This window comes from Rhinoraja longicauda, chromosome 2, assembly GCF_053455715.1.
Source record: "Rhinoraja longicauda isolate Sanriku21f chromosome 2, sRhiLon1.1, whole genome shotgun sequence".
Lineage (NCBI taxonomy): Eukaryota > Metazoa > Chordata > Chondrichthyes > Rajiformes > Arhynchobatidae > Rhinoraja > Rhinoraja longicauda.
In genome coordinates this window covers 91,204,611-91,229,969 of record NC_135954.1, presented here as the reverse complement: position 1 = coordinate 91,229,969, position 25,359 = coordinate 91,204,611, and the positions used below count along the sequence as shown (strand labels likewise).

General features: G+C 45.2%; 1 protein-coding gene across 6 annotated transcripts in view; it reads left to right on the top strand.

Moving 5' to 3' along the window:
* Positions 1-25,359, top strand: part of sec22c (SEC22 homolog C, vesicle trafficking protein) — a 134,814-nt gene that overhangs the window by 2,224 nt on the left and 107,231 nt on the right. For 3 of the 6 annotated variants that reach the window (XM_078423778.1, XM_078423788.1, XM_078423744.1), the window contains exons 1-6: positions 3,913-4,594; positions 14,447-14,658; positions 17,132-17,295; positions 19,518-19,697; positions 22,004-22,122; positions 23,099-23,164. In XM_078423778.1, coding sequence (XP_078279904.1) covers positions 14,477-14,658; positions 17,132-17,295; positions 19,518-19,697; positions 22,004-22,122; positions 23,099-23,164 — 711 coding nt within the window. In that variant the 5' untranslated portion in view covers positions 3,913-4,594; positions 14,447-14,476. Of the gene's footprint in view, positions 1-3,912; positions 4,595-10,572; positions 10,615-14,446; positions 14,659-17,131; positions 17,296-19,517; positions 19,698-22,003; positions 22,123-23,098; positions 23,165-25,359 lie in introns of those variants that run through there. The other 3 variants (XM_078423752.1, XM_078423769.1, XM_078423761.1) reach the window with 3 other exon arrangements.

Sequence of the window (25,359 nt, the reverse complement as noted above, 5' to 3'; positions counted from 1 at the left end):
CCACAAGGCTCGGTGCTGGGACCCCAGTTATTTACAATATATATTACCAATTTAGACGAGGAAATTAAATGTGACATATCCGTTTGCGGATGACACAAAGTTGGGTGGCAGAGTGAGCTGCGATGAGGATGCTATGAGCGGCAAGGTGCCTTGGATAGGTTAGGTAAGAAAATAAGTGCAGATGATGATACAAATCGAAGGTATTTATTCACAAAATGCTGGAGTAACTCAGCAGGTCAGGCAGCATCTCAGGAGAGAATGAATGGGTGACGTTTCGGGTCGAGACCCTTCTTCAGACTGGATAGGTTAGGTGAGTGGGCAGATGCATGGCAGATACAGTATAATGTGGATAAATGTGAGGTTATCCACTTCAGTGGCACGAAAACAGGAAAGCAGATTATTATCGGAATGGTGTCAGATTAGGAGAAGGGGAGGTGCAAGGAGACCTGTGTGTGCTTGTATATCAATCACTGAAAGTAAGCATGCGGGTACAGCAGGCAGTGAAGATAGCTAATGGCAATCTGGCCTTCATTGCGAGAGGATTTGAATTTCGGAGCAAGGAGATCTTACTGCAGTTGTACAGGGCCCTGGCGAGACCGCACCTGGAGTATTGTGTGTAATTTTGGTCTCCTAATTTGAGGAAGGACATTATTGCTATTGAGGGAGTGCAGTGTAGGTTCACGAGGTAATTCACAGGATGGCGGGACTGACGTATGATGAAAGAATGGGTCGACTGGGGATGTATTCACTGGAATTTAGAAGGATGAGAGGGGATCTTATAGAAACATATAACATTCTTAAAGGATTGGACAGGCTAGATGTAGGAAAAATGTTCCCGATGTTGCGGGAGTCCAGAATCAGGGGTCACAGTTTAAGAATAATGGGTAGGTTATTTAGGACTGGGATGAGGAAAAACCTCTTCACCCAGAGAGTTGTGAATCTGTGGAATTCTCTGCCACAGAAGGCAGTGGAGGCCAATTCACTGAATGTTTTCAAGAGTTAGATTTAGTTCTTAGGGCTAAATGGGGAAAAAGCAGGAACGGGGTACTGATTTTAGATGATCAGCCATGAAGGGCTGAATGGCCTACTCCTGCACCTATTTTTCTATTTTTCTATAACTCATTGTCACCTTCCCCTCAGCCAAAGATACTAGAGGAGCAAGATGAACCCCTCCATCGAAATCGCGTATACTGAAGTGTTGTACACAAAGGAGCGGAACGTCCGCCATTTTAATAGGCAAAACCCGCCGTTCGCTATGCCTCCCACAGTGTAATCAGTGTTGTGGGGGAACAGTATGTGTGATGATACCATTAAAATGCAGAAAATATTGCATCTATCAACTCATGTTTTTATCATTTTTATTTTTAAATGTTTTCACCCTGCTTATCTCTGATTTTATGATTTCCTACTGTTTCTTCCCATTTCTCTCCCATCCTTCCTCCCCAGCCCCTCTTTGGTGCAGTTTCCCTTGTATTGCTCAAACATACATTCTGCACAGATTTAACATTATATATATCTATATATATGAATGAATGTTTATGTGTGTGTGTGTGTGTGTGTGTGTGTGTGTGTGTTTGTGTGTGTGAGAGGCAAGATAGAGATAAACACATCTCAAAGTTTCTTCTCATGGATCAGAAGCAACTTTGATTTAAAGCAATGCTCTATTTCTCTCCATCTTATTTTTCACATGATGTACATCACAATGCTTGTGTGAGATGGGTGCAGCACTTAAAAAGCACTTATTGTTTTTTAAAGTAGTGTTTTTTATTGCAAGTCACTTAACATACCCAGATCAGCATGGGGCCCCTATGCTCGTGGGCCACCGGGGCAAGTGTTTCGAAAAAAGCACTTAGAGTGTGTCTGGGGGAGAGAGAGAATGGGGGAGGTCTGAGAATGGGGACTGGGGAGGGGGACAACAGGGGTCGTTGCGGAGGGGGCTTGGTGGTGGGGAAAGAGGGGTACTGGGAAAAGGGGAGGTCCCCCTTCCCCCCTCAACCCCTTCCTCCCCCCTCCTTCCCACCTCCATCCCCACTCCCTCCCCCCCCTCCTCCCCAACTCCCTCCCCCCTCCCTCCCCACCTCCCTCACCCCTCCTCCCCAAACTCCCCCTCCTCCCTCCTTCCCTCCATCCCTCCCCCCCTCCCTCCACCCTTCCATCCCTCTCCCCCTCCCCCCTCCTTCCACCCTCCCTCCCCCCCTTCCGGTTACAATGGAAACCCTACGGGGACGGGCCCAATGGGGAAAGAGGGGTACTGGGAAAAGGGGAGGTCCCCCTCCCTCCCCCTCCACACCTCCCTCCTCCCTCCCTCCCCCCTCCCTTCCCGCCTCCTGGTTACAATGGAAACCCCACGAGGACGGGCCCAACGGGGAAAGAGGGGTACTGGGAAAAGGGGAGGTCCCCCTCCCTCCCCCCTTCCCCCCCTCCCTCCCCCCTCCCCCCCTTCCCCCCTCCCCTCCCTCCCCCTCCCCTCCCTCCCCTCCCCCCTCCACACCTCCCTCCTCCCTCCCTCCCCCTTCCCTCCCCTCCCGGTTACAATGGAAACCCTACGAGGACGGGCCCAACGGGGAAAGAGGGGTACTGGGAAAAGGGGAGGTCCCCCTCCCTCCCTCCCCCCTCCCTCACCCTCCCCCCCAACCCCCTCCCTCCCCTCTCCCTCCCCCCCCTCCCTCCCCCTCCCTCCCCCTTCCCTCCCTCCCCTCCTCCCGGTTACAATGGAAACCCTACGAGGACGGGCCCAACGGGGAAAGAGGGGTACTGGGAAAAGGGGAGGTCCCCCTCCCTCCCCCCTTCCCCCCTCCCCCCCCACCCCTACCCGCCTCCGTCCCCTCTCCCTCCCCCCTAGCAGTATATTGCACCAACTCTCTTCAATTTTACATCATTCAAAAATGAACTTCATAAACACTTCTTATTTCTGTCATTGAGACAGACATGTAAGATTTACATCATTTTGTGTGCGAGATATACAGAGTTGCACTGTTTCGCATATCAGCTAACCACTGAAAAGATCAGGTCCTGATTTATACCACCTCTTCACCTTCCCCCCCTTGTTAGAAGAAGGGTCCCAACCTGAAACATCACCCATCCTTTTTCTCCAGAGATGCTGCCTAACCCAGTGATTTACTCCACCACTGTGTCTATTTGAATTGGATTCATGCTTCTGTACCACATCAGGCCACGTCAGTCTGAAGAAGGGTCTCGACTCGAAATGTCACCCATTCCCTCTCTCCTAGATGCTGCCTGACCTCCGAGTTACTCCAGCATTTTGTGATACCTTCGATTTGTACCGGTATCTGCAGTTATTTTCCTACACGCCAGGCAGCATTGGTCATTTTAGTGACTGTCAAGGATTTTTAACTAATCAATTCACCAATTCAAATTTTCTTGGCTCTAAGTATAAAGTTAAATGTCTTTTCAATTATATTGTGGATACAGTAGATTTCTATTGTTTGCAAATGCCTAATGTTTGCTTCCATTACTTTTTAAAATAAAAAAAAGAAATACAGCTCGTGGAGGTGAAATTAAAATGAACAGAGAAAGCAAAGAACAGTTCATTAAATATGATCAATTGGCCTGATACAGAGTGGATCTCCAGTGCAAATATTCAATCAGTAACATCCAAAGTTTAAAGATCACGAAGCAGCAAATTCAAGAAATAGTTATAAATGTCAACTATCATCTTATCCAAGAAGTTGAACAAAAATAATTGTTTGCAAACATTTTATAAACGAAGGAATCGCAGCGAGTTGTGAACACTGCCCAGTCTGCTTACTAAAATGGCGCGGACATTTACCCATGCCCTACTTCGGTTTTATGAGTCGAGTGGTCTATCTTGCTCCTCTAGTATCTTTGCCCTCAGCCAACAATGAACTATTCCACATTTCCATGATCATCGTCTGCTTTGATCGGTGTAGGAAGGACCTGCAGATGCTGGTTTACACCGAAGACAGACGCGAAATGCTGGAGTAACTCAGCATCTTTGGAGAGAAGGAATGGGTGAAGGTGAGGAAGGCTCCGTCTGAAGAAGGGGCTCCACCCGAAATGTCACCTATCTATTCCATTCCCCTTTTCTCCAGAGCAGATGCTGCCTGACCCGCTGAATGACTCCAGCATTTTGTGTCTAGTTCAGGGGACGGTTTTTCAGTAGAAGAGGATGAGAGGAAGGATGAAAGGAAATAAGGTGCAAGTGCGCAAACACCGTGGCTGGGACTGTTGTGAAGGAGAAAAAGCCGTTGCCATGCGTGAATGTTTACCTTTTTCCCGATAGTAAAACCCGTCCGATATCGTGAACTACAACCTCCAGCATGCATTGCGGTGACCATAATCGGCGCAGACGCAGTGATGCGATCGGGTAAAGCGCACGCGCAACGTCCGAAGCGTCCGTCTCCCCGCCCCACGCCAGGGCGCATGCACAAGGACGATGCCCTCCACGTTGTATGAGATAAAATTGGACTACAACCTCCAGCATGCATTGCGGTGTAAGCGCATGCGCAGAAGTGTAGTTGGGTAGAGCGCATGCGTGTGAATCCGGACCGCCCCCGCCTCCCTCCCCAGGGCGCATGTGCAGCCACCATGAAGCGTCAATAAGAGGCAGTAGGTGAGATTTATCCAATACAATGACAAATGTCAGTCCTGTGAATGTTTTTAAACTGGGGGAAAGTGAACTTCTGTGGAGAGGGTTGATGTTTGGAGGGGGAGAAAATATTGTTGAATTCTCATGGGCTTTTAACCACCTCAGGTCAAGTCGAATTTATTGTCAATGTAATTTTACATAACTACATTCTGTGCTTCTTAGCTGGTGTATTTCAAGTGACATTATTTGTATCACCAGGCAAGTCAAGTCTATTGTCAAACGCACAAGGACTGTGAAATACCGGTACAATGAAAAACATTCTTGCAGCAACATCATAGGCATCAAGACTCAGACAAGGCATAAAATAATAAATTCTGCATGCATTACAGTGAAAAGAAAAAAAATGTCGGTTTGCAAAAAGCAATACATTAGTTCAGAACACAAATAGACAAGTCTATGGTAGTGCAAGAGAGACACAGGGAACTGCAGATGCTGGAATCTTGAGTAAAACTCACAAAGTGCTGGAGAAATTCAGTGGGTCAGGCAGCATCTGTGGAGGGAATGGACAGGCGGCGTTTCAAATCGGGACCCTTGTTCAGATAATGGAAGAGGTGACCCTATTGTTCCATTGCCGAAGTAGGATTAGGGTTGTGTAGAACCTGATGGTGTTCCTGAAACTGAGGGCATCCAAAAGGATTTGGCTGACTGACAGTCATGGTCTCAATGTGACAAGCAATTCTTGGACAACAAAACTACATGCATGGAATCAACACATGATCTGTGAGAATGATTTGGGGATAACTAACTATCAGGCAACCTAGTGGTGGAGGGTGGGGTGGGGTGCAAAGCGTTGAAACTCCACTGCTGTTTTATGCAGGGATGCACATCTGAGGAAGGCGGATGTAGCCTGAGTTTATTACATCTGAGAGGTGAATCCTTATATAGAAAGTGCAACTCGTGGAACAAAGGCCACAGTCCAACAGTTCTTGTTGGTGTTTCTGTGTTTATGTGCAACTAGAACTTCCTACAATCTTTCCATATAATCTCGTAGGTACAGAATTATACAGCATAGAATCAGGCCCTTCAGCCCACCATGTCTATGCCCACCATGTCCATTTCTCCAGCACTAGATGTTTTATCTATCTACATTAAAACATAGAAACAATTAACTGCAGATACTGGTTTACAAAAAAAAGACACAAATTGCGGGATCTACATTAATAACATTTACCAGTAAAAAGTTCAATAGCTTTTTTCTTCCCATGCTATAAGGCTACAAACTATTCTGCACTCAGTATCTTTCTGTTTGCTCTGCCTTTTTACGAGTTTGGCTTGATTATATTCTTATGTTGTATTTTCTGATTTGATTTGATAGCATGTAAAGTGAAGCTTTTCAATGTGCCTTGACACACGTGGCAATAATAATCCTAAACCTAATTAAAGTGCTTGTCCAGATACAGCATCCACTCTGGCTGTGCCGAACAGACGCTAATGACTCTATAGGTGAAAAAGTTAATCATTGCCTCTTATTCTTCACCTTAAACCTATGCCTTCTTGTTGTAGTCAATCTGTTATGTATAAAGGTTCTCTATTATCTATACTATTAGTAGCCCTCATAATTTTGTGTACTTTTAAAAATTCTAGAGTTTAGATAAACGGCAGGGAAACATGCCCTTCAGACCACTGAGTCCACCGCGACCATCGATCACCTGCTCACAATAGTTTTATGTTATCCCACTTGCACATCCACTCCCAACACACTAGGGAGTATAAGAAAATAACTGCAGATGCTGGTACAAATCGAAGGTATTTATTCACAAAATGCTGGAGTAACTCAGCAGGTCAGGCAGCATCTCTGGAGAGAAGGAATGGGTGACGTTTCGGGTCGAGACCCTTCTTCAGACACAGAGGGCCAATTGACCTTCAAACCCACACGTCTTTGGGATGTGGCAGGAAACTGGAGCACCCATTGGAATCCCACGTGGTCACAAAGCACCCGGGGTCAGGATCGAACCCAGATCGCTGCACTGGGAGGCACTAGCTCTATCAGCTGCACCTCTATGGTATGATACTTTTGCCAGGTTCTGTTTCCTCGCCTGCCTTTGCTGCAAGGAAAGTGTTTATGGTGCACCTGTGGCGGCACAGTGGTGCTGCGGTAGAGTTGCTGCCTTACCGTGCCAGAGACCTGGGTTCGAACCTGACTACAGTTGCTCTCTGTACTCAGTTTGTACGCGTGGGTTTTCTCCGGGTGCTCCAGTTTCCTCCCAGAATCCAAAGAGGTGTAGCTTTGTAGGTTAATTGGTTTCTGTAAATTAGTGTACGGGTGATCGCTGGTTGGCGCGATCTCGGGGGGCTGAATGGCTTGTTTCTGTGCTGTATCTCTAAAGCCTAAATTGGTAAGGAATCTGTAGAGATTGGTAAGAAATTATTTGAGCAGAAGGGCTGAATAGAGTTATTTGAGAACCCTGTCATATGCAGTACTGTGGCGGAGGAACCGTGGTAATAAAAAAGGAAGATCTCTTGAAAACAGTGGTGTGGAACAATTGTGAAAATGCCAGTTTATCTGGGAGAATAGAATGGAGTCCATGTAGGAAGCAGAGTGGGAGGAGGTCCGGTCAAGCTGTCTCTGGGAGTCAGTGGGAGTGCAATGGATGTTAGTCACTGACCCATTCCTTGCAAAGTTGTCAATTCTCACAGTTTACGGAGGAAAAATATTGAGAAATAGAAGCCAAAAGCAAAATAGATGCAAAAGATTGCTACTTTTTTTTCATTCTTTTGCTTTTAAATTTAGGCAAATGAGTGCATAATATATGCTTTAGAAGCCATTCCTTAAGCCGCCAACCATCCATAAGAATGCAAAGTGCTGGGGTAACTCAGCAGGTCAGGCAGCTTTTCTGGAATACAAAGATAGGTGACGTTTCAGGTCGGGACCCTTCTGCAGACTGATTGTAGAAGGAGGGGGAAAGAAAGCTGGGGCAGAAGTGAGGCTGGACAAAGCGTGGTAGGTAATAGGTGGACACAGGTGATAAGAACATTTTGCTTGACTTATTTAGCATTGTTTTAAGTACTTGCCAGTTACGTGATTATGGTTTAAAGATTAATAACTTGTATTGATCTTGTTATCTGACATCATTTGAAAAAAAAGCGATATCTGAAATCTTAATTAATGCATGGCCAAACTCACTGAGCATTTAATAACAAGGAACCGCAGATGCTGGTTTATACTAAAGATAGATACAAAATGCTGGAGTAACTCAGCAGGTCAGGCAGCATCTCTGGAGAAAAAGGGTAGGCAACATTTCAAGCCGGAACTCTTAGTTTAGTTTAATTTAGAGATGCCGCATGGAGACAGGCCCTTCGGCCAACTGAGTCTCCACCGACCATCAATCACCTGTTCATAAGAAGGGTCTCGACCCGAAACGTCACCCATTCCTTCTCTCCCGAGATGCTGCCTGACCTGCTGAGTTACTCCAGCATTTTGTGAATAAATCGATTTGTACCAGCATCTGCAGTTATTTTCTTATACTACTTGTTGCTCCACTGCGATTTCTCTTTGAGGTATGTCCACCTGTTCATACTAGTTCTATCCCACACAATAGGGACAATTTATTGAAGCCAATTAATTTACAAACCGCATTTTTGGGATGTGGGAGGAAACTGCGTGAGAATGATCAGCCATGATCACATTGAATGGTGGTGCATCCTAGAAGGGCCGAATGGCCTACTCCTGCACCTATTGATTAAAAAAAACTGGAGCACCCGGAAAAAACCCAATGTTGTGACAGGCAAAACATGCAAACTCTACACGCACAGCATCTGCAGTCAGGATCGAACCTGGGTTTTTGGCGCTGTAAGGTATCTGTGTTCTCCAGTGAGGTTGCCTGACCTGCTGAATTCACACCCTTACCACTGCTGCTCTTTGGATACCACTCCTTCTCCCCTATCCCATCAAACAAGATGTACGGAAGTGTGAAAACGCACACTTCCAGATTCAGGCAAAGTTTCCCAGTTGTTATCAGGCAACTGAACTATCCTATCACCAACTGTTGAGCTGGGTTCCTGAGCTACCATCTACTTCATTGGAGAACCTCGGACTATCTTTAATCGGACTTTACTGGACTTTATCGTGCACTAAATGTTATTCCCTTTATCCTGTATGTGTACGCTGTGGATGGCTCAGTTGTAATCATGTATAGTCTTCCCGCTGACTGGCTAGCATGCAAAAAAAGCTTTTCACCTACCATAGTACACGTGACAATAAACTAAACTAAAAAACTAAGTAACTATACCAGATGCAGGGACAGTTTTCTCCCAGCTGTTATCAGGGGAGGTGTGGGGGGTAGTGGGGGAGGGGAAGTGTGGGGGGTAATGGGGGAGGGGAAGTGTGGGGGGTAGTGGGGGAGGGGAAGTGTGGGGGTAGTGGGGGAGGGGAAGTGTGGGGGTAGTGGGGGAGGGGAAGTGTGGGGGGTAGTGGGGAGGGGAAGTGTGGGGGGTAGTGGGGGAGGGGAAGTGTGGGGAGTAGTGGGTTAGGGAGGTGTGGGGGGTGGTGGGGGAGGGGAAGTGTGGGGGGTAGTGGGAGATGGGAAGTGTGGGGGGAAGTGTGGGGGGAAGTGGGAGATGGGAAGTGCGGGAGGAAGTGGGAGATGGGAAGTGTGGGGGTGGTGATGAACACAACCCTTTCCTCATCAACAGAGCTGCTGTAGAAATTAGTGTCTACTTCAAGTTCTTTGGCATCCATATCGCCAGCAAACTAACCTGATCCCTCACACTGATGCAGTGATCAAGGCAGCGCGTCTTGGACATCTGAGATGATTTAAAAAGGATTGTTGAATCTTGTTGAGTTTCAACAAGAATCCTACAAAGATTCTCTCAATCTTCCACAGATGAGCTTTAGAAAGTATTCTGATGGGATGCATCTCAGCCTGGTGGGGCAACTGCTCTGCTCTTGACTGTCTGACTGTGCAGAGGGTGGTGAACACAGCCCAGTCCATCACAGGCTCATCACTCCCTTCTGTCCAGTCCATCTTCACGGTACATTACACCAGGATTGCTGGAAGTATTGTCAGGGATGCCCGTCACCCTGGCCATTTCCTTTTCTCTTTTCCACCTTCTGAGAGAACATACAGGAGCTTAAAAGCTCAGATGTCCAGACTTAAAAACATCTTCCCACTGCTATCAGACTTCTGAACCAATCACCTCTTTCACACCTCCCCCCCCCCCCCCCCCCGCTGCTACTTAACTGTTCCTCATTTGGTTATTCTGTACTATTCTTGTACTTTAATTTTCTTTTACACGACTGTTAAATGGTTTGAAAAATGTTAGAAAACATTTGGACAGGTACATGGATAGGATAGGTTTAGAGGGATGTGGGCCAAATGCAGGCAGATGGGATTCGTATAGGTGGGGCATGTTGGTCAGCATGGGCAAGGTGGGCTGAAGGGCCTGCTTCCACGCTGTATGACTCTATGACTCTGATTTTGTACTTCAACCTTGTGCCACTCTGCTGTCTGCTGTGAAGCCAATTAACCTACAAACCTGCACGTCTTTGGAGTGTGGGAGGAAACCTGAGCACCCGGAGAAAACCCACGTGGTCACAGGGAGTACATACCAACTCAATAGACAGCACCCCTAATCAGGATTGGGTCTCTGACGACGTAAGGCTACAACACTACCACTGCATCACCGTGCCGTCCTACTGGCTAGTGTAAGAGGATCTGTTTAGTCCCACACGCCTGCCACACCCCTAAAACCCTGCAAATTCTTTCCTTTCAGATACATTTTCAGTTGCCACTGGCAACGCACTGGATCCTAACCACCCTCTATAGATCTATAGTACAGCACAGGAACGGACACTTTGGCTCACAATAAGGGCGGCACGGTGGCGCAGCGATAGAGTTGCTGTCTTACAGCGAATACAGCGCCGGAGACTCAGGTTCGATCCTGACTACGGGCGCCGTCTGTACGGAGTTAGTACGTTCTCCCCGTGACCTGCGTGGGTTTTCTCCGAGATCTTTGATTTCCTCCCACACTCCAAAGACGTACAGGTATGTAGGTTAATTGACTGGGTAAATGTAAAAATTGTCCCTAGTGTGTGTAGGATAGTGTTAATGTGCGGGGATCGCTGGGCGGCGCGGACTCGGTGGGCCGAAGGGCCTGTTTCCACGCTGTATCTCTAAATCTAAAAATCTAAATATTTGTGCCGAACATGATGCCGTTAAACTGATCTCATCTGCCTTCATGTGATCCATATCCCTCTATTCCCTGCACTTCCACGGGCCTATCAAAAAGCCTCTTAAGCAGCACTATCGTATCTGCCTCCACCACCATCGCTGGCAGCGCATTCCAGGCCCCCACCACTCTCTGTATAAAAACGAAACTTGCTCTGCGCATCTCCATTAAACTTCCCCCTCTCACCGTATTCTTATGCCCTCTAGTGTTTGACATTTCTGCCCTGTGAAAAAGGTTCTGACTGTCTACCTTATCCATGGCTCTATCTCCAAAACTACAGCTATTCCGTAATTAGTATTGCCATTGTCCCTTCTCTCCTCCCTTCCCTTTCTTTCATAAAAGTCACATATTAACGAATAGTTAGAACACATGTCTGCCACTTTTTTAAAGCCAGTTTCTGTCATTTCAGTCCGAAGAAAAACCCTGTCCCAAAAAGTCACCTATCCATATTCTCCAGAAATGCTGCATGACCCGCAGAGTTATTCCAGCACTTTGTGTATGTTTTTGGTAGCCAGCATCTGCAGTTCCTTGTTTCTCTATTATTTCTACATTATTAATGGCTGCTGCATTTTACCAATCTTGTTTAGATTCAGATTCAGATTCAGATTAGTTTATTGTCATGCACCGGGGAGCAATAAAATTTCTAGTTCACATGAAGTTCACAGAGTAAACAGGGTACATGCAATAATGATAAGTACATTTATTATACTTTAATTTAGTTTGGTTTAGAGATACAGCGTGGAAACTGACCTTTAGGCCCACCGAGTCTGCACCGATTAACGATTACCTGGACACTAGTTCTATCCAACACACTGGGGACAATTTTTACCGAAGCCAATTAATCCACAAACCTGTTCGCCTTTGGAATGTGTGAGGAAACCGGAGCTGTGTCTAAACGCTACACATTTCGGGTCGATAGCTTTCTTCAGCTTCCCGACCCTTCCTAACCCGAAATGTCACCTATCCTTGTTCTTCAGAGATGCTGCCTGATCTTCAGAGTTACTCCAGCACTTTGCATCCTCTCTTTGTAAACCTCCATCTGCAGTTCCTTGTTTCAACACCGTGAGAGCACCTTTAACATGCAAACGGCAGTATTCGACCAAGAGGTTTGCCAATTCCATCCCTGGACATATCATATCATATATCTACAGCCGGAAACAGGCCTTTTCGGCCCTCCAAGTCCGTGCCGCCCAGTGATCCCCGCACATTAACACTATCCTACACCCACTAGGGACAATTTTTACATTTACCCAGCCAATTAACCTACATACTCATAGAAAACAATTTTGCTTGGTTAGAGCTACAGAGCTTGTGCATTAAATTTCTGAAGCTTGTAAGTGCAAATGTTTCTGCCCGTTAAGATCAGGAAATATTTTCTCATTATTAAATAAACTTTTCCAAAATTAATGTCACTTTTTGTTCTTTGTGAATTCTGATTTTACAATTTTAAACCATCATGCAAGTTATCCAAAGTTCAAATATTGCTTGGGCAAATTCTTTCCTTTGAAAGAGTTCTGTGATCATTGGCATGATAAATCAATGCAGGTTAAACTATGCACAAAGGCAAGCTGCCAGTTAATCTACAATATTGGAGTTAGCTATTTCTATGGGGAAGTTCCCAGCTGAAAGAGGGTAGTGCGAGGGGCAAAGGCAAGCATGTTAAGTGGAGGACAGCTTGAAAGAAAACACCTCTTAAAAAAACACACACAACTGAAAATAGTCCAAGTGCAGAATTTTGCTAGATACACCTTGATATTTCAAAGTATGGGATAAATGTTTGTGCATTACTGTTTCTGGTTGGAAAGTTCCAACTTTACTCTCACATAATTTACTGGCTGAGCAGCTTGTGTTAGTCTTACGTAGCTACAATTCAAATTGTCTGGAAGATACAGAATTGTATTATTGAAGTGATTTGTATAGATGTCCTCCTCAAAATTAAAACCTGTTCAACATCAGAAAAGGATTAGAAAACCTTACGTATTCATGCACAGTACCGAGGTGACAAAAGAATACCACAAGATTGATCGGACTATAACTAATCAACTATTACATATGTTTATAATCAAATAAAGATTCGTTTAGAGGAAAATGATTGATTGCTCTCCCTCTCAAAATATTGAACTAATATTGCAAACACCACTATGAGTTAAATATCGGTCCTGTCTATATCATATCATGATATACACAAACAAAGAACAATGAATGTAACAACTTGTTAAACATGAAGCTATTGTTTAATCATTAAGTTGGTGCTGAACTTGACATGCAAGACGGACGTTGTGGAACTAGTGTTCTTCAGTGCATGGCAGTTACATATTATTCAATGGCACGCCTTAGCCCCAAACTCAAGTATTTTCAGTGTCAGTCAGTTTCCTTTTGCACTAACGCCAAATGTACCTTGCCACAGTGTAATGCAACCTAGCTACGTTTTTTTTGTTGCTAATTTACATTTTTTCATCTAGCATTCTTTCTAACAACTCCCACTCCCAGTAAAACATTAAAAAAATGTCATTTAAAAATGTCTGAAGAAGGCCCCAGACCTGAAACGTCGCCTATTCATGTTCTCCAGAGATGCTGCCTGACCCCATGAGTTACTCCAGTACTTGTGTCTTATTAAGTGGTTTTGTGTCTAGTTTTGTCCGATCGTACTCTAGTAATGTGTTATGTTAAAAGGGTTCTATTTCAACATGAGTGTTGCAGCTCCCTAAAATAGAGAATGCAGTTTGATTCCATCCCTACTGTGGAGAGGAGCTGCAGGTGTTCCTCGAATTACACGTATTAGATTTGCCAATTTTTTATGCCGACTTTTTGTCAGTATACAAGATGGCACCCACTCCAGATGACTCTGCATGCTGGTCCCTGAAGTAGATCTGCAATCATTCATTGTAATCGCTCCACTCGTTTAAACCTTTTATCCTGTATTTGTACACTGTGCAACACCACGATTGTAATCATGTGTAGACTTACCGCTGCCTGGATAGCACGCAACAAAAAAGCTTTTCATTGTGCCTCGATACACGTGACAATAAACTAAACTAAACTAAATCTTTTTTGTAAACTTCGTTGTGTCTCCATTTTAAAAAGGAATAGTTCGAAATAATTTCACCCGATCGATATTCCCTTGAGAAAAACCATTTCATCTTTTGCGCTCATTATAGCCATCTGGTCTAGTCGTTGAGTTCAGTAATTTTAAATAATTATTCTACTAACACCATTTGCAGCTCCTTGAGAAGCATCTCTTATTTCTTTTTACCATGCACCCATTACCTGCTTTTGTCATTTAATTGTACCTCCATTCTAGCACTTTCTGACTTGTTCGTTCTTTCCTTCCCATCTCAAAACACTTTTACCTCCCATTTCTGATCAAAGGTCATTGATCTGAAACATTAAATCTCTACACAGATGTTACCTGATCAAAGTGCTGGAGTAACTCAGCGGGTCAGGCAGCATTTGTGGAGAACATGGATAGGTGAAATTTCGGGTTGACACCCTTCTTCACACTGCTGCCTGACCAGCTGAGTTACTCCAGCACTTTGTGTCCTTTTTTGTAAACCAGCATGTGCAGTTGCGTTTTTCTGTGATCTGATCAACTTGGCTTTAAGCAGTATTTGCACTATTTCACAATTTTCTTTCTGCTTTAATTTTCAGCGGCGGCCTTAATGAATACCAGGGAACACGATGTCTATGATCCTGTTTGCCTATGTGGCCCGGGTGAAGGATGGGCTGCCGCTCTCTGCTTCCACGGACTTCGAATACAACACAGAGTTGCAAGAATGTAAAATGCATCTGAAGATTGTGTCCAAAATGCTGGGGCAATTTCCTGGCCGTGGAACCGTGAAGAACAATCAGCTTCACATACAGTGAGTATGCCACGGGACACATTCAGTGTGAACTCTAACGGTGATTTGGAGTATTGCACGCAGTTCTGCTCGCCCCATTACTGGAAAGATGTGGAAGCTTTGGAGAGGGTGCCGGAGGTTTCCCAGAATGCTGTCTGGATTGGAGGGTTTCAGCCACAGGGAGCGGTTGGACAAACTTGGAATACTTCCTCTGGAACATTGGAGGTTTGGGGGAGATTTGATGGAAGTCTATAAAATGATGGGATAAATAGATAGGGTAGACATTAAAAACCTTTTTACCCAGGGTAGAAATGTCCAACACTAGAGGACATAGCCCTAAGGTGAGATGGAGTGCTGCACAGCACTGAAATTAAAGAAAGCTAAAAATCTCCCTCGCCTGCATGTTAGTGGATATTTTTTTTAAGGTTTCCAGCAATTTGTCCAAAATTTGGTTATCCACCCTCTGGCAGGTGCAGATGCAATTCTTTATGACCTCAGTGAGACCACATTTAGGTATAGTGTTCCGTTTGGTCTCGTTAACTAGTATACTGGCCATAGTAAAAGTAGAGTGAAGATTCACTGAAGATAGACACAAAAAGCTGGAGTAACTCAGCAGGTCAGACAGCATCTCTGGAGAAAAGGAATCGGTGACGTTTCAGGTCGAGACCCTTCTTCAGTCTCGACCTGAAACGTCACCTATTTCTTTTCTCCAGAGATGCTGTCTGACCCGCTGAGTTGCTCCAGCTTTTTGTGTCCATCTCTGGTTTCAAAAGTTTCAAAGGTTTCAAAGGTCTTTTATTGTCACGTGTACCAATTAAGGTACAGTGATGTGCGAATTACCATACAGCCATACGAAAAAAAAGTAACAAGATACACAACTACATAAAAGTTAACATAAACATCCACCACAGTGGATTCCCCACATTCCTCACTGTGATGGAACGCAATAAAGTCCAAACTTCTTCCTCTTTATTCTCCTGTGCTCGGGGTGATCGAAGCTGCCGCATCGGGGCGATCAAAGCTCCCGCAGCCAGCGGTCGAACCTCCTACATCAGTGCTGTCGAAGCTCCTACATCGGGGCGATCGAAGCTCCCGCCTCGGGGCGATCGAAGCTCCCGCCTCGGGGCAGTCGAAGCTACCGCGTCGGGGCAATCGAAGCTCCTGCGGCCTAGAGTTCCCGAAGTCGGCCTCTGACCAGAGACCGCGAGCTCTGTGATGTTAGGTCCGCAAGCACCCACGGTTATAGCTCCGAGGTCGATCCCTGGCAAAGGTAAAATCCGATGTTAAAGTCCTGTAGGCTCCCCGCAGTGGAGCTCTCAAAAGTCAATCTCCAGCAAAGGCCACGAATTCCTCGATATTAGGCCACAGTGCGGACGGGATATGGAAAAAAACGCATCTCCGTCAAGGTAAGAGATTAGAAAAAGTTTCCCCCAACCCCCCCCCCACCCCCACATAAAACAAGCTAAAGAACACTAAAAACATCCATTTAACACATACTATTGGTAGACAGACTGACCATTGCTGGTGACACCCGGTGGATTAAACCAGCATCTGTATTCCTTCCTACACATGAAGATTCACTAAACTGGTTCCCGGGATGGAGGGCTTGTTGTTTGATGGGGACATAAATAGCTATGTTCATTTGATGTCGTAGTGCCGGTCTGTGCTTTGTACCATAATTCACATGAACGAAAATAACCATGGGTCAAAAGAGACATGAGTGAAAGACTTAATTTTGTACAAATCATAAAAGTGCATGTGCTGGGAATCTAAAATAAAAATCAGAAAATGCTGGAAATACGCCAAAGGTCAAGCAGCATTGGTGGAGAGACAAACAGAACACTTGTTTCGTTTTTTATAGATGCTACCTGACCTACTGAGTGTTTCCTGCACTTTTTGTTTTGCATCACAGCGCGGGAGACCTCGGGTGTTGTCTTTGGGGTTTGTGCATTCTCCCTGTGACTATATGGGTTTCCACCGGATGCTCCAGCCCCCCCCCCCCCCACACCAAAAAAGACATGTATTTGCAGGTTAATTGGCCTCTGTAAAATGGGATAACATAGAGCTAGTGTGAATTGGTGATCGACGATCGGCATGGACTCGGTAGGCCAAAGGGCCTGTTTTATGCTGTATCTCTGAACTGAAACTAAACTAAGAATGCAGAAACAAGGAACTGCAGATGCTGGTTTACACAAGAGAACACAACATGCTGGAGTAATTCAGCAGGCTGCATCTCTGGAGAAAATGTGTGTGAAGAAGGGTCCCCACCCGAAACGGCATCCATCCATGCTCTACAGAGATGCTACCTGACCCGCTGAGTTACTCCAGCACTTTGTGTCCGAAAGCTAAATTAAACACTGCTTCCTTGGACAAAGACACAGACGAGACTGCCTTTCCTGATAACTCCAACCCTCCAGATGCAGTAACATCCTTGTAAATCTTTATTTGCATCCTTTTCAGCTTAATGACATGTATGTAATGTCTTCTCTTCCAGTTTTACCTCTTCACAGGGTGTTGCCTACATGACCATCTGCTGTAGCTATTATCCTACAACAATGGCGTATTGTTTCCTAGAGGAACTTGGAATGGCATTTGTTTCTTCCTTTGAGGTTGCTAAAATCCAGCTGGTATCAAGACCCTATGCTTTTCTTGAATTTGGTAAGTTGTTCACAGCCTGCCTGACACTTCCTTGGTTTCTGCTTTAACTTCTATCAGCATACAACTGAGTTTCCATGATCACTTTTTAAAATGGACTGCTGTTACATTTAGAACAATACAGCACAGAAACACAGAAACAGGCCCTGTGGCCCACAATCTTTGTGCTGAACATGATGCTGAGTTAAACTGGTCTCATCTGTCTCATGATCCAGATCCCTCCATTTCCTGCACTCACATGTGCCTATCTAAAAGTCTCTTAAACGGCACTATCGTATCTTCCTCCGTCACCGTCCCTGGCAATGCATTCTAGACCCTCAGTACTCTCTGTGTAAAAAAATACTTGCTTCGCACATGTCTATTAAACTTTCCTCCTCTCACCTGATAGCCAAGCCTTCTAGTGTTGGACATTTCCACCCTGGGGAAATAGGTCATAAGGTCATGTCATAAGTGATAGAAGTAGAATTAGGCCATCTGGCCCATCAAGTCTCCGCCATTCAATCATGGCTGATCTATTTCTCCCTCCTAAGCACATTCTCCTGCCTTCTCCCCATAACCTCTGACACCTGTACTAATCATAAATTTATCTATCTCTGCCTTAAAAATATCCGCTGCCTTGGCCTCTACAGCCTTCTGTGCAAAGAATTCCACAGATTCACCACCCTCTGACTAAAGAAACATCTCCTCATCTCCGTCCTTTAATTCTAAGGCTATGACCTCTAGTCTTAGACTCTCCCACTTGTGGAAACATCCTCTCCACATCCACTCTATCCAAGCCTTTCACTATTCTGTATGTTTCAGAGGTATCCCCTCATTCTTCTAAACTCCAGCGAGTACAGGCCCAGTGCCGACAAAAGCTCACTCATGAGTAGGTTAACCTACTCATTCCCGGGATCATTCTTGTAAACCTCCTCTGGACCCTCTCCAGAGCCAGCACATCCTTCCTCAGATATGGTGCCCAGAATTGCTTACAATATTCCAAATGCGGCCTTACCATTGCCTTATAGAGCCTCAGCATTACATCCCTGTTTTTGTATACAAGCCCTCTTGAAATAAATGCTAGCATTGAGTTTGCGTTTGGTTCTGACAGTCTACACTGTCTATGCCTTTCATAATTTTACATACTTCTATCAAGTCTCTCCTCAACCTCTGCTGTTCCAGAGAAAACAATTCAAGTCTACCCAACATCTCCCTACAATTGAAACCCTCTATCCAGGCACCAAACTTGTATTTTCAACATTTCTCCATTTTTTTAACTGGAAGTTGTGATTGATGTAAAGAGTCCAGCTATAGTGGATTAAACCGTCACTGATCAATGTGCAAATGCACTTTTTACTTCAGAGTATGAAAACATATATAAATAGTGAAAGAGAGCACACGTTAGTTTGTTAGTTTGACATGTAAACTACACAGTGTGCTAAAAGCCTGTGCTTGGAAAGCCAGCGAGAAAAAAAAGCATTACATGGGAATCACAGAACTCCAATTCATCCCTAATGTAAAAGCTTCACATATCCACCAATTATTTTGTGAAATTTTGTGAAATCAATTAAGTGTTGTATGCAACGGCTGATGGGGTGGAAGATAAGGACGAGGGGGACTCTGTCTCTGTTGTGACTAGGGGAAGGGGGAGCAAGGGCAGAGCTGCAGGATACCGTGGAGACATGAGTGAGGGCCTCATCTATGATGGGAGAGGGGAACCCCCATTCCCTAAAGAATGAGGACATCTTGGATGTCCTGGTATGGAACTCCTCATCCTGGGTGCAGATGCGGCGTAGACTCCTTCCCATATAAAAAGGCGCGGAGGCGACGGAAGAAAAGCTCTATGTCGTGGCAAACCCGGAACTCATTGAGGTGGGGGCGGAGGGGAACGAAGGTGAGGCCTGTTGAAGACAGACCTTTCCGTATCGGAAAGGGGGAGGTCGGGGGGATGGTGAGGACACGGCAAGGATGGGGGTTGGGGTCAGAGGAGGGCTGGGGAGTGGACAAAGGCCGAGGCGATGTCTGGTGGGGGGGATGGTGGGTGTTCAGAGAGGAGGGGGGCATGAGGGCTATTGTATGGGTGGGGTGTGGTCGGGATAACTTGGTTAAAAGAGGGGGAAGGGGGAGACCCATCACTACTGAGATTCCTTGTAGGAGGGGGGGAGAAGTAGGATCCAACAGAGTCAGACCACATGGTTTAGGAGTCTGCATTGTGGGTAAACTGAGTATGTTTTGTTTGATTGCAGACAATGTGATACAGAAGATAAAATGGCATTATAACCATTCTAACCGTCCATCATTAAAGATCAGCGTGACAAATATCCAGAGGGAGCTAAAGGTGAAGCCACCTCGACAGGTGAATCTGGATGATATTGTGGTCTCCAATGGGACACTGAATGGACATCTACATTTATGTTCTGGCTCTGGTAAGCTCAGATTAGATAATGCCTTATGAGTCGATCGATTTATATCCAAAATATAATTTTCAACAAACCACTCTCACTTAAATAGCTTTGAGTGAGATCAGCAAGAACTTGCAGGTGGAGACACAAGGAACTGCAGATGCTGGGATCTTGGGCAAAACACAAAGTGCTGGAGGAATCTAGTCCATGCCAACCATCCATCACCCATTCTCTGTTTTCCATTTTCTTATCCTCTCCCTACACACTCAGGGCAATTTAACAGAGGCCAATTAACCTTCAAACCCGCACGTCTTTGGGATGTGGGAGGAAACCAGAACACCCAGAGGAAACCCACGCGGTCACAGGGAGAACGTGCAAACTCCACACAGACAGCACCCGAGGTCAGGATCGAACCCGGGTCTCTGGTGCTGTAAGGCTGCAGCTCTACCAGTTGCGCCCCTCATCTGACCTGTTATAAACGATAGCATATCAGTTCAGCATTAGCTATGATAGGCATTCAATGGTTTAGGATGTTGAAGTTTCCATTCAGCATAGTGAAGTGTGAAGTGAGGATTCAGGTTCGTGGTGCTTAGATTCAGAGAGTTATGCAGCACGGAAATAAGCCCTTCAGCCCAACCTGTACGTCTTTGGAGAGTGGGAGGAAACCGGAGCACCTAGAGAAAACCCACACGGTCTTGGGGAGAACGCACAGACAGCACCCGTAGTCAGGATTGAACCCGGGTCTCTGGCGCTGTAAGGCAGCAACTCTACCACTGCACCACCGTTACAAGGTCATATGTGATAGGAACAGAATTAGACCATTCAGCCCATCAAGTCTGCTCCCCCATTCAATTTTGGCAGATCTTTCTCTCCCTCCTAACCCCATTTTCCTGCCTTCTCCCCATAACCCCTGACACCCGTACCGATCAAGAATCTATCTATCTATGCCTTAAAAATATCAGTTGACAGCCTCCACAGCCTTCTGCAGCAAAGAATTCCATGGATTTACCACTAAGGAAATACCTCCTCAACAATCCCATCGGGCTGCCTCTACCAAGAAGGGACTTTGATAAAAATGTAAATTGTCCCTAGTGTGTAGGATAGTATTAGTGTACGGGGTGATCGCTGGTCGGCGCAGACTCGGTGGACTGAAGGGCCTGTTTCCGCGCTGTATCTCGAAAGTCTATACCACTTAGTCTTTCTGCTCTACACCTATTGACAACACCCTGTATAAATCCTGTCAGGGCTTAATTTCCTTCTTTAGTTGATCTAGATCCTGTTGTAACCTTAAATGTACAAATGATGCCACCTACATTATCATCCGAATAGTTAATCGCCAGAGATCCAGCACTGATCACTGCAGTACATCACTGGTCACAGGCCTCCAATTCGAAAAACAACCTGCCATCATCACCCTCTGATTCCTACCACCAAAGGCAATTTTATATCCAGTTGGCCAGCTCACCCTAGTTCCATTTAATCTTAGCCTTCAAGACCCCAGTAAAATGGATCCCTGGCGCACTCATTTAGGGTCAGGCATATACATTGCTTGACATACAATAGAGCTGTCAGAACAAGAGAAAAAATTAATGGTGGGGAAGGTTAGAAGGGTGTGAGATTGAATAAATCTTGCCTTTTGCCTGCAGTTCTGATCGCCCCATTATAGGAATGGTGTGGAGACTTTGAAGAGGGTGCAGAAAATGTTTACCAGAATGCTGCCTGGATTAGAGGGTTTCAGCCACAGGGAGATGTTCGATAGACTTGGATTGTTATCTCTGGAATGCTGGAGTTATAGGGTCACAAAGAGCCATTGAGACGTACAGCGTGGAAACAGGCCCTTCGGCCTAACATGACCACTCCGACCAACATGCTCCATCTAGGTTGAGAGGAGACTATATAAAATTATGAGAGGCATAGGTAGGGTAGACAGTGGGAACCTTTTTCCCAGGATGGGAATGTCAAAGAGGGTATAAGGTGAGGAGAGCAAGTTTTTTTACACAGTGTGTTCCACACATCCACAGAGGTGGAGGCAGATACCATAGTGGCGTTTAAGAGGCTTTCAGCTAGGCACATGGATAAGCAGGGAATGAAGGGATATGGATCATGTGCAGGCAGAGGAGATTAGTTTACCTTGATCTCATGTTCAACACGGACATAGTGGGGCGAAGGGCCTGTTCCTGTGCTGTACGGTTCTGTTTTCTTTAACACGAAAATGTGCTTTCTATCATGATCCATAGACTTCAATCAAACCGTTCAATTAATAAATAGGAGCGGTGGTTAAACTGATTGCTTCTGATCACTATTTCAAACCTTGTTTTATTAACCCGCAGCACCCAGTTACAGGTTGGAAATTGTGAGTGCACTTGGGATCCTATCGGTTATCCTTAACATTGTATGTGGAGCTCTTAATCTCATCCGTGGAGCTCACCTCATCGAATACAACTTTCAGGTAAATGCAATATAGCTGCATCATTTTCACTGGTGCAATGCAATATAGCTGGAATATTTTCTGAATGGTCCTTTGATAAGCTACGCTACTGACTGATTCACCTCTATACTAGGGGCATTGGACTTTGGAACTGATGTACTACAATGCTGAGAACTTTATTCTGCACTCTGTATCTTTTCCTTTGCTCTACCTATTATATTTGAGTTTGACTTGGTTGTATTTATGTTTCGTATTATTTGATCTAATTGGATTGTATGCAAAGCAAAGCTTGTCACGATGAAACAATAATAATAAACCTAACCCTTAACCAGGAAAAGTGCTGGAGTAACTCAGTGGGCCAGGCAGCACCTTTAGTTTAATTTGGTTTAGAGATCCAGCATGGAAACAGGCTGTTTGGCCCACCAAGTCTGCGCCGACCAATGATCTCCCGTTCACTAGTCCGATGTCACCCCACTATCGGATCCTACACACTAGGGGCAATTTACAGAAGCCAGTTAACATACAAACCTGCACGTCTTTTGGAATGTGGGAGGAAACTGGAGTACCCGGAGAGAACCCACACAGTCACAGGGAGAATGTACGAACTGCGTACAGGTTTGTAGTTTAATTGGCTTAGAAACAGCACCCATAGTCAGAATGGACCCTGGTGCTGCAAGGCAGCAACTATACCGCTGCCCCACTGTGCCACTCTCTGGCGAACATAGATAGGAAGAAGGGTCCCAACCTGAAATGTCACCTGTCCATGTTCTCCAGGGATGCTGCCTGACCCGCTGAGTTACTCCAGCACATTGTGTCTTTGTGTTAACCAGCATCTGCATACAGTTCCTTGTGTCTCCTAAACCAGGGCATTTGAAGCAGCTGGCAAAGATTGGAATGAATGTAGAAACTGCGTTGCACGTGCATTTGTTGAATCCTGCCTTTATCGGCATCTACTTCAGTGGAATCTTTTGTTTCTGATCACTCTGTTTTTCACCAGGACAGTATTGAAGAAAAGGGATCAGTTGTTGCATTTTTCGTAGCTTTCATGAGCTGTGCATTTCAGGTAAGTTAACTTTCTTTTTATTCTTGTTAAACGATTAGATCACTGGAAGTTAACGTGCAAAATGCTGTCTGCTTTGAGGAGGATGAATGACACCTTGGTCTTCATTGCAGGAGGGATTTTAGGGCAAGTTGACTTACAAAAATTACTTGGGAAAGAACATAGCTGAACTATTGCATATAATTCTGGTCGCCTTATGGAAAGAATGCAGAAGAGTTTGTGGAGAGTGTTTCAAGGACTCGAGCGGCTGAGTGAAAGCACGAGGTTGGGCAGGCTAGGACTTTATCCCTTGCAGTGTAGAAGACTAAGGGGTGATCTTTTTGTGGTGTATAAAATCATGAGGGGAATAAATAAGGTGAATGCACAGAGTCCAGATAGGGGAAACAAGAACTTGAGGGCAAAGGTTTAAGGTGAGAAGGGCAAGATATAATCAAAACCTGAGAGACAATGTTCTTTACACAGAGGGTGAAGGGTATATGGAACGAACTGCCAGAGAAATTGGTTGAGGCAGATACAACAATAATATTTTAAAGACACAGCTACATGGTTAAGAAAGGTTTCGAAGGATATGAGTCAAAAGCAGGGAAATGGGGTTAGCTTAGATGGGGCATTTTGGTCGGTATGGACGAGTTGGGCCGAAAGGCTTGTTTCTGTGCTGTGTTACTCTAGGGCTCTGACTGCAAGATTTGAGTCAAGTGAGAATATTTTTATTGTGAGGGTCTCTTAAAGAGATATGATTGAAGTGTAACTTGATAGATGTACAGGAATATAAAGGGAATATGATAGAAAAAATGGAAAATGGTCTTGTGGTGTTGGTTGCTGTGCCAAAGCTATTCCTGAACTGGAGGTCACAGTTTTCAGACTCCTATACCTTTTTCCCAATGGTAGGAGTGAATTGAGAGAGTGGCCGGGGTGGGTGTGGGTCTTTGATGATACCGGCTGCCTTTATGAGGCTGCACCTCCTATATACTCTTCCGACAGTGGGGAGGTCAGTACTCGTAACAGGCAGAGTCCACCACTCTCTGTAAATCTCTTCATTCCTGGGCAGTCGAGTTCTCATATTGACCTTTCCTGCATCTAAAAAAATTTAGTTTAGTTTGGAGACACAGGGTGGAAACAGGCCCTTTGGCCCACTGAGTCTGCGCCGACCAGCGATTACCCATACACCAGTTCCATCCGACACACTAGGGACAATTTACTGAAGCCAATTAATCTAAAATCTGCACATCTTTGGAATGTGGGAGGAAACTGGAGCAGCTGGAGGAAACCCACGCAGTCACAGGGAGAACGTACAAACTCTGTACAGATAGCACTCGTAGTTAGGATCGAACCCAGGTCTCTGGCGCTGAACCAAACCTTCCAGTCCTACTGGTCTATACAGGGGCTTACTGTGACATGACCTCCCTCCCACTAGTATTCATTCAACTTTCGGAATGACCTCCCTTCCCTTTTTGTCTCACATTAGTCAGCTCCACTTGCACTTGAGTTCTAGGAAGTGAGTTGTTCATGTCCTTCATTGTGGTGCTGTGGTTTATTTCTGTCCCCTTGCTTCTCTTTGACCTCTAGTTTTGTTCAGATTAAAACTACTCTGGAATGCAAAATTCTGTAGATATTGGAAACTGGAAATAAAAGGCAGGAAACAGTGAAGGACCCAGCAGATCAAGCAGCACCTGTGGAGAGAGAAACAGTTGACGTGATGAATTTTCATCAGAATCGAAGATTAAAGTTGTGATTTATTCTCTACGAGTAACGCTATTTTCCTGATTAATAGTTCCTGCTTTGAAAATCTACATCATACAACAGCGCAACAAAACCCTTTACATAACCTCATGAGATATAGGAGCAGAATTAGTCCATTTGGACCATCGAGTCTGCTCCGCCATTTGATCCTGGCTGATCTATTTTTCCCTCTCAACCCCATCCTTCTGCCTCCCCCATAACCTTTCACACCCTTACTCACGTCAACAACATAGTTGAACAATGTTCCCAGAGTAGTGAGGGTTGAGATTATTTTCCCTAAAAAACAAAATGGTGGGGCAGTAGTATAATTGTTGCCTCACAGCGCCAGAGACCCGGGTTCGCTCCTGACCAAGGGTGCTGTCTGTATGGAGTTTCTACGTTTTCCCCGCGACCTGTGTGGGTTTTCTCTGGGATCTCCGGTTTCCTCCCACATTACAAACTACAGGTTTGTAGTTTAA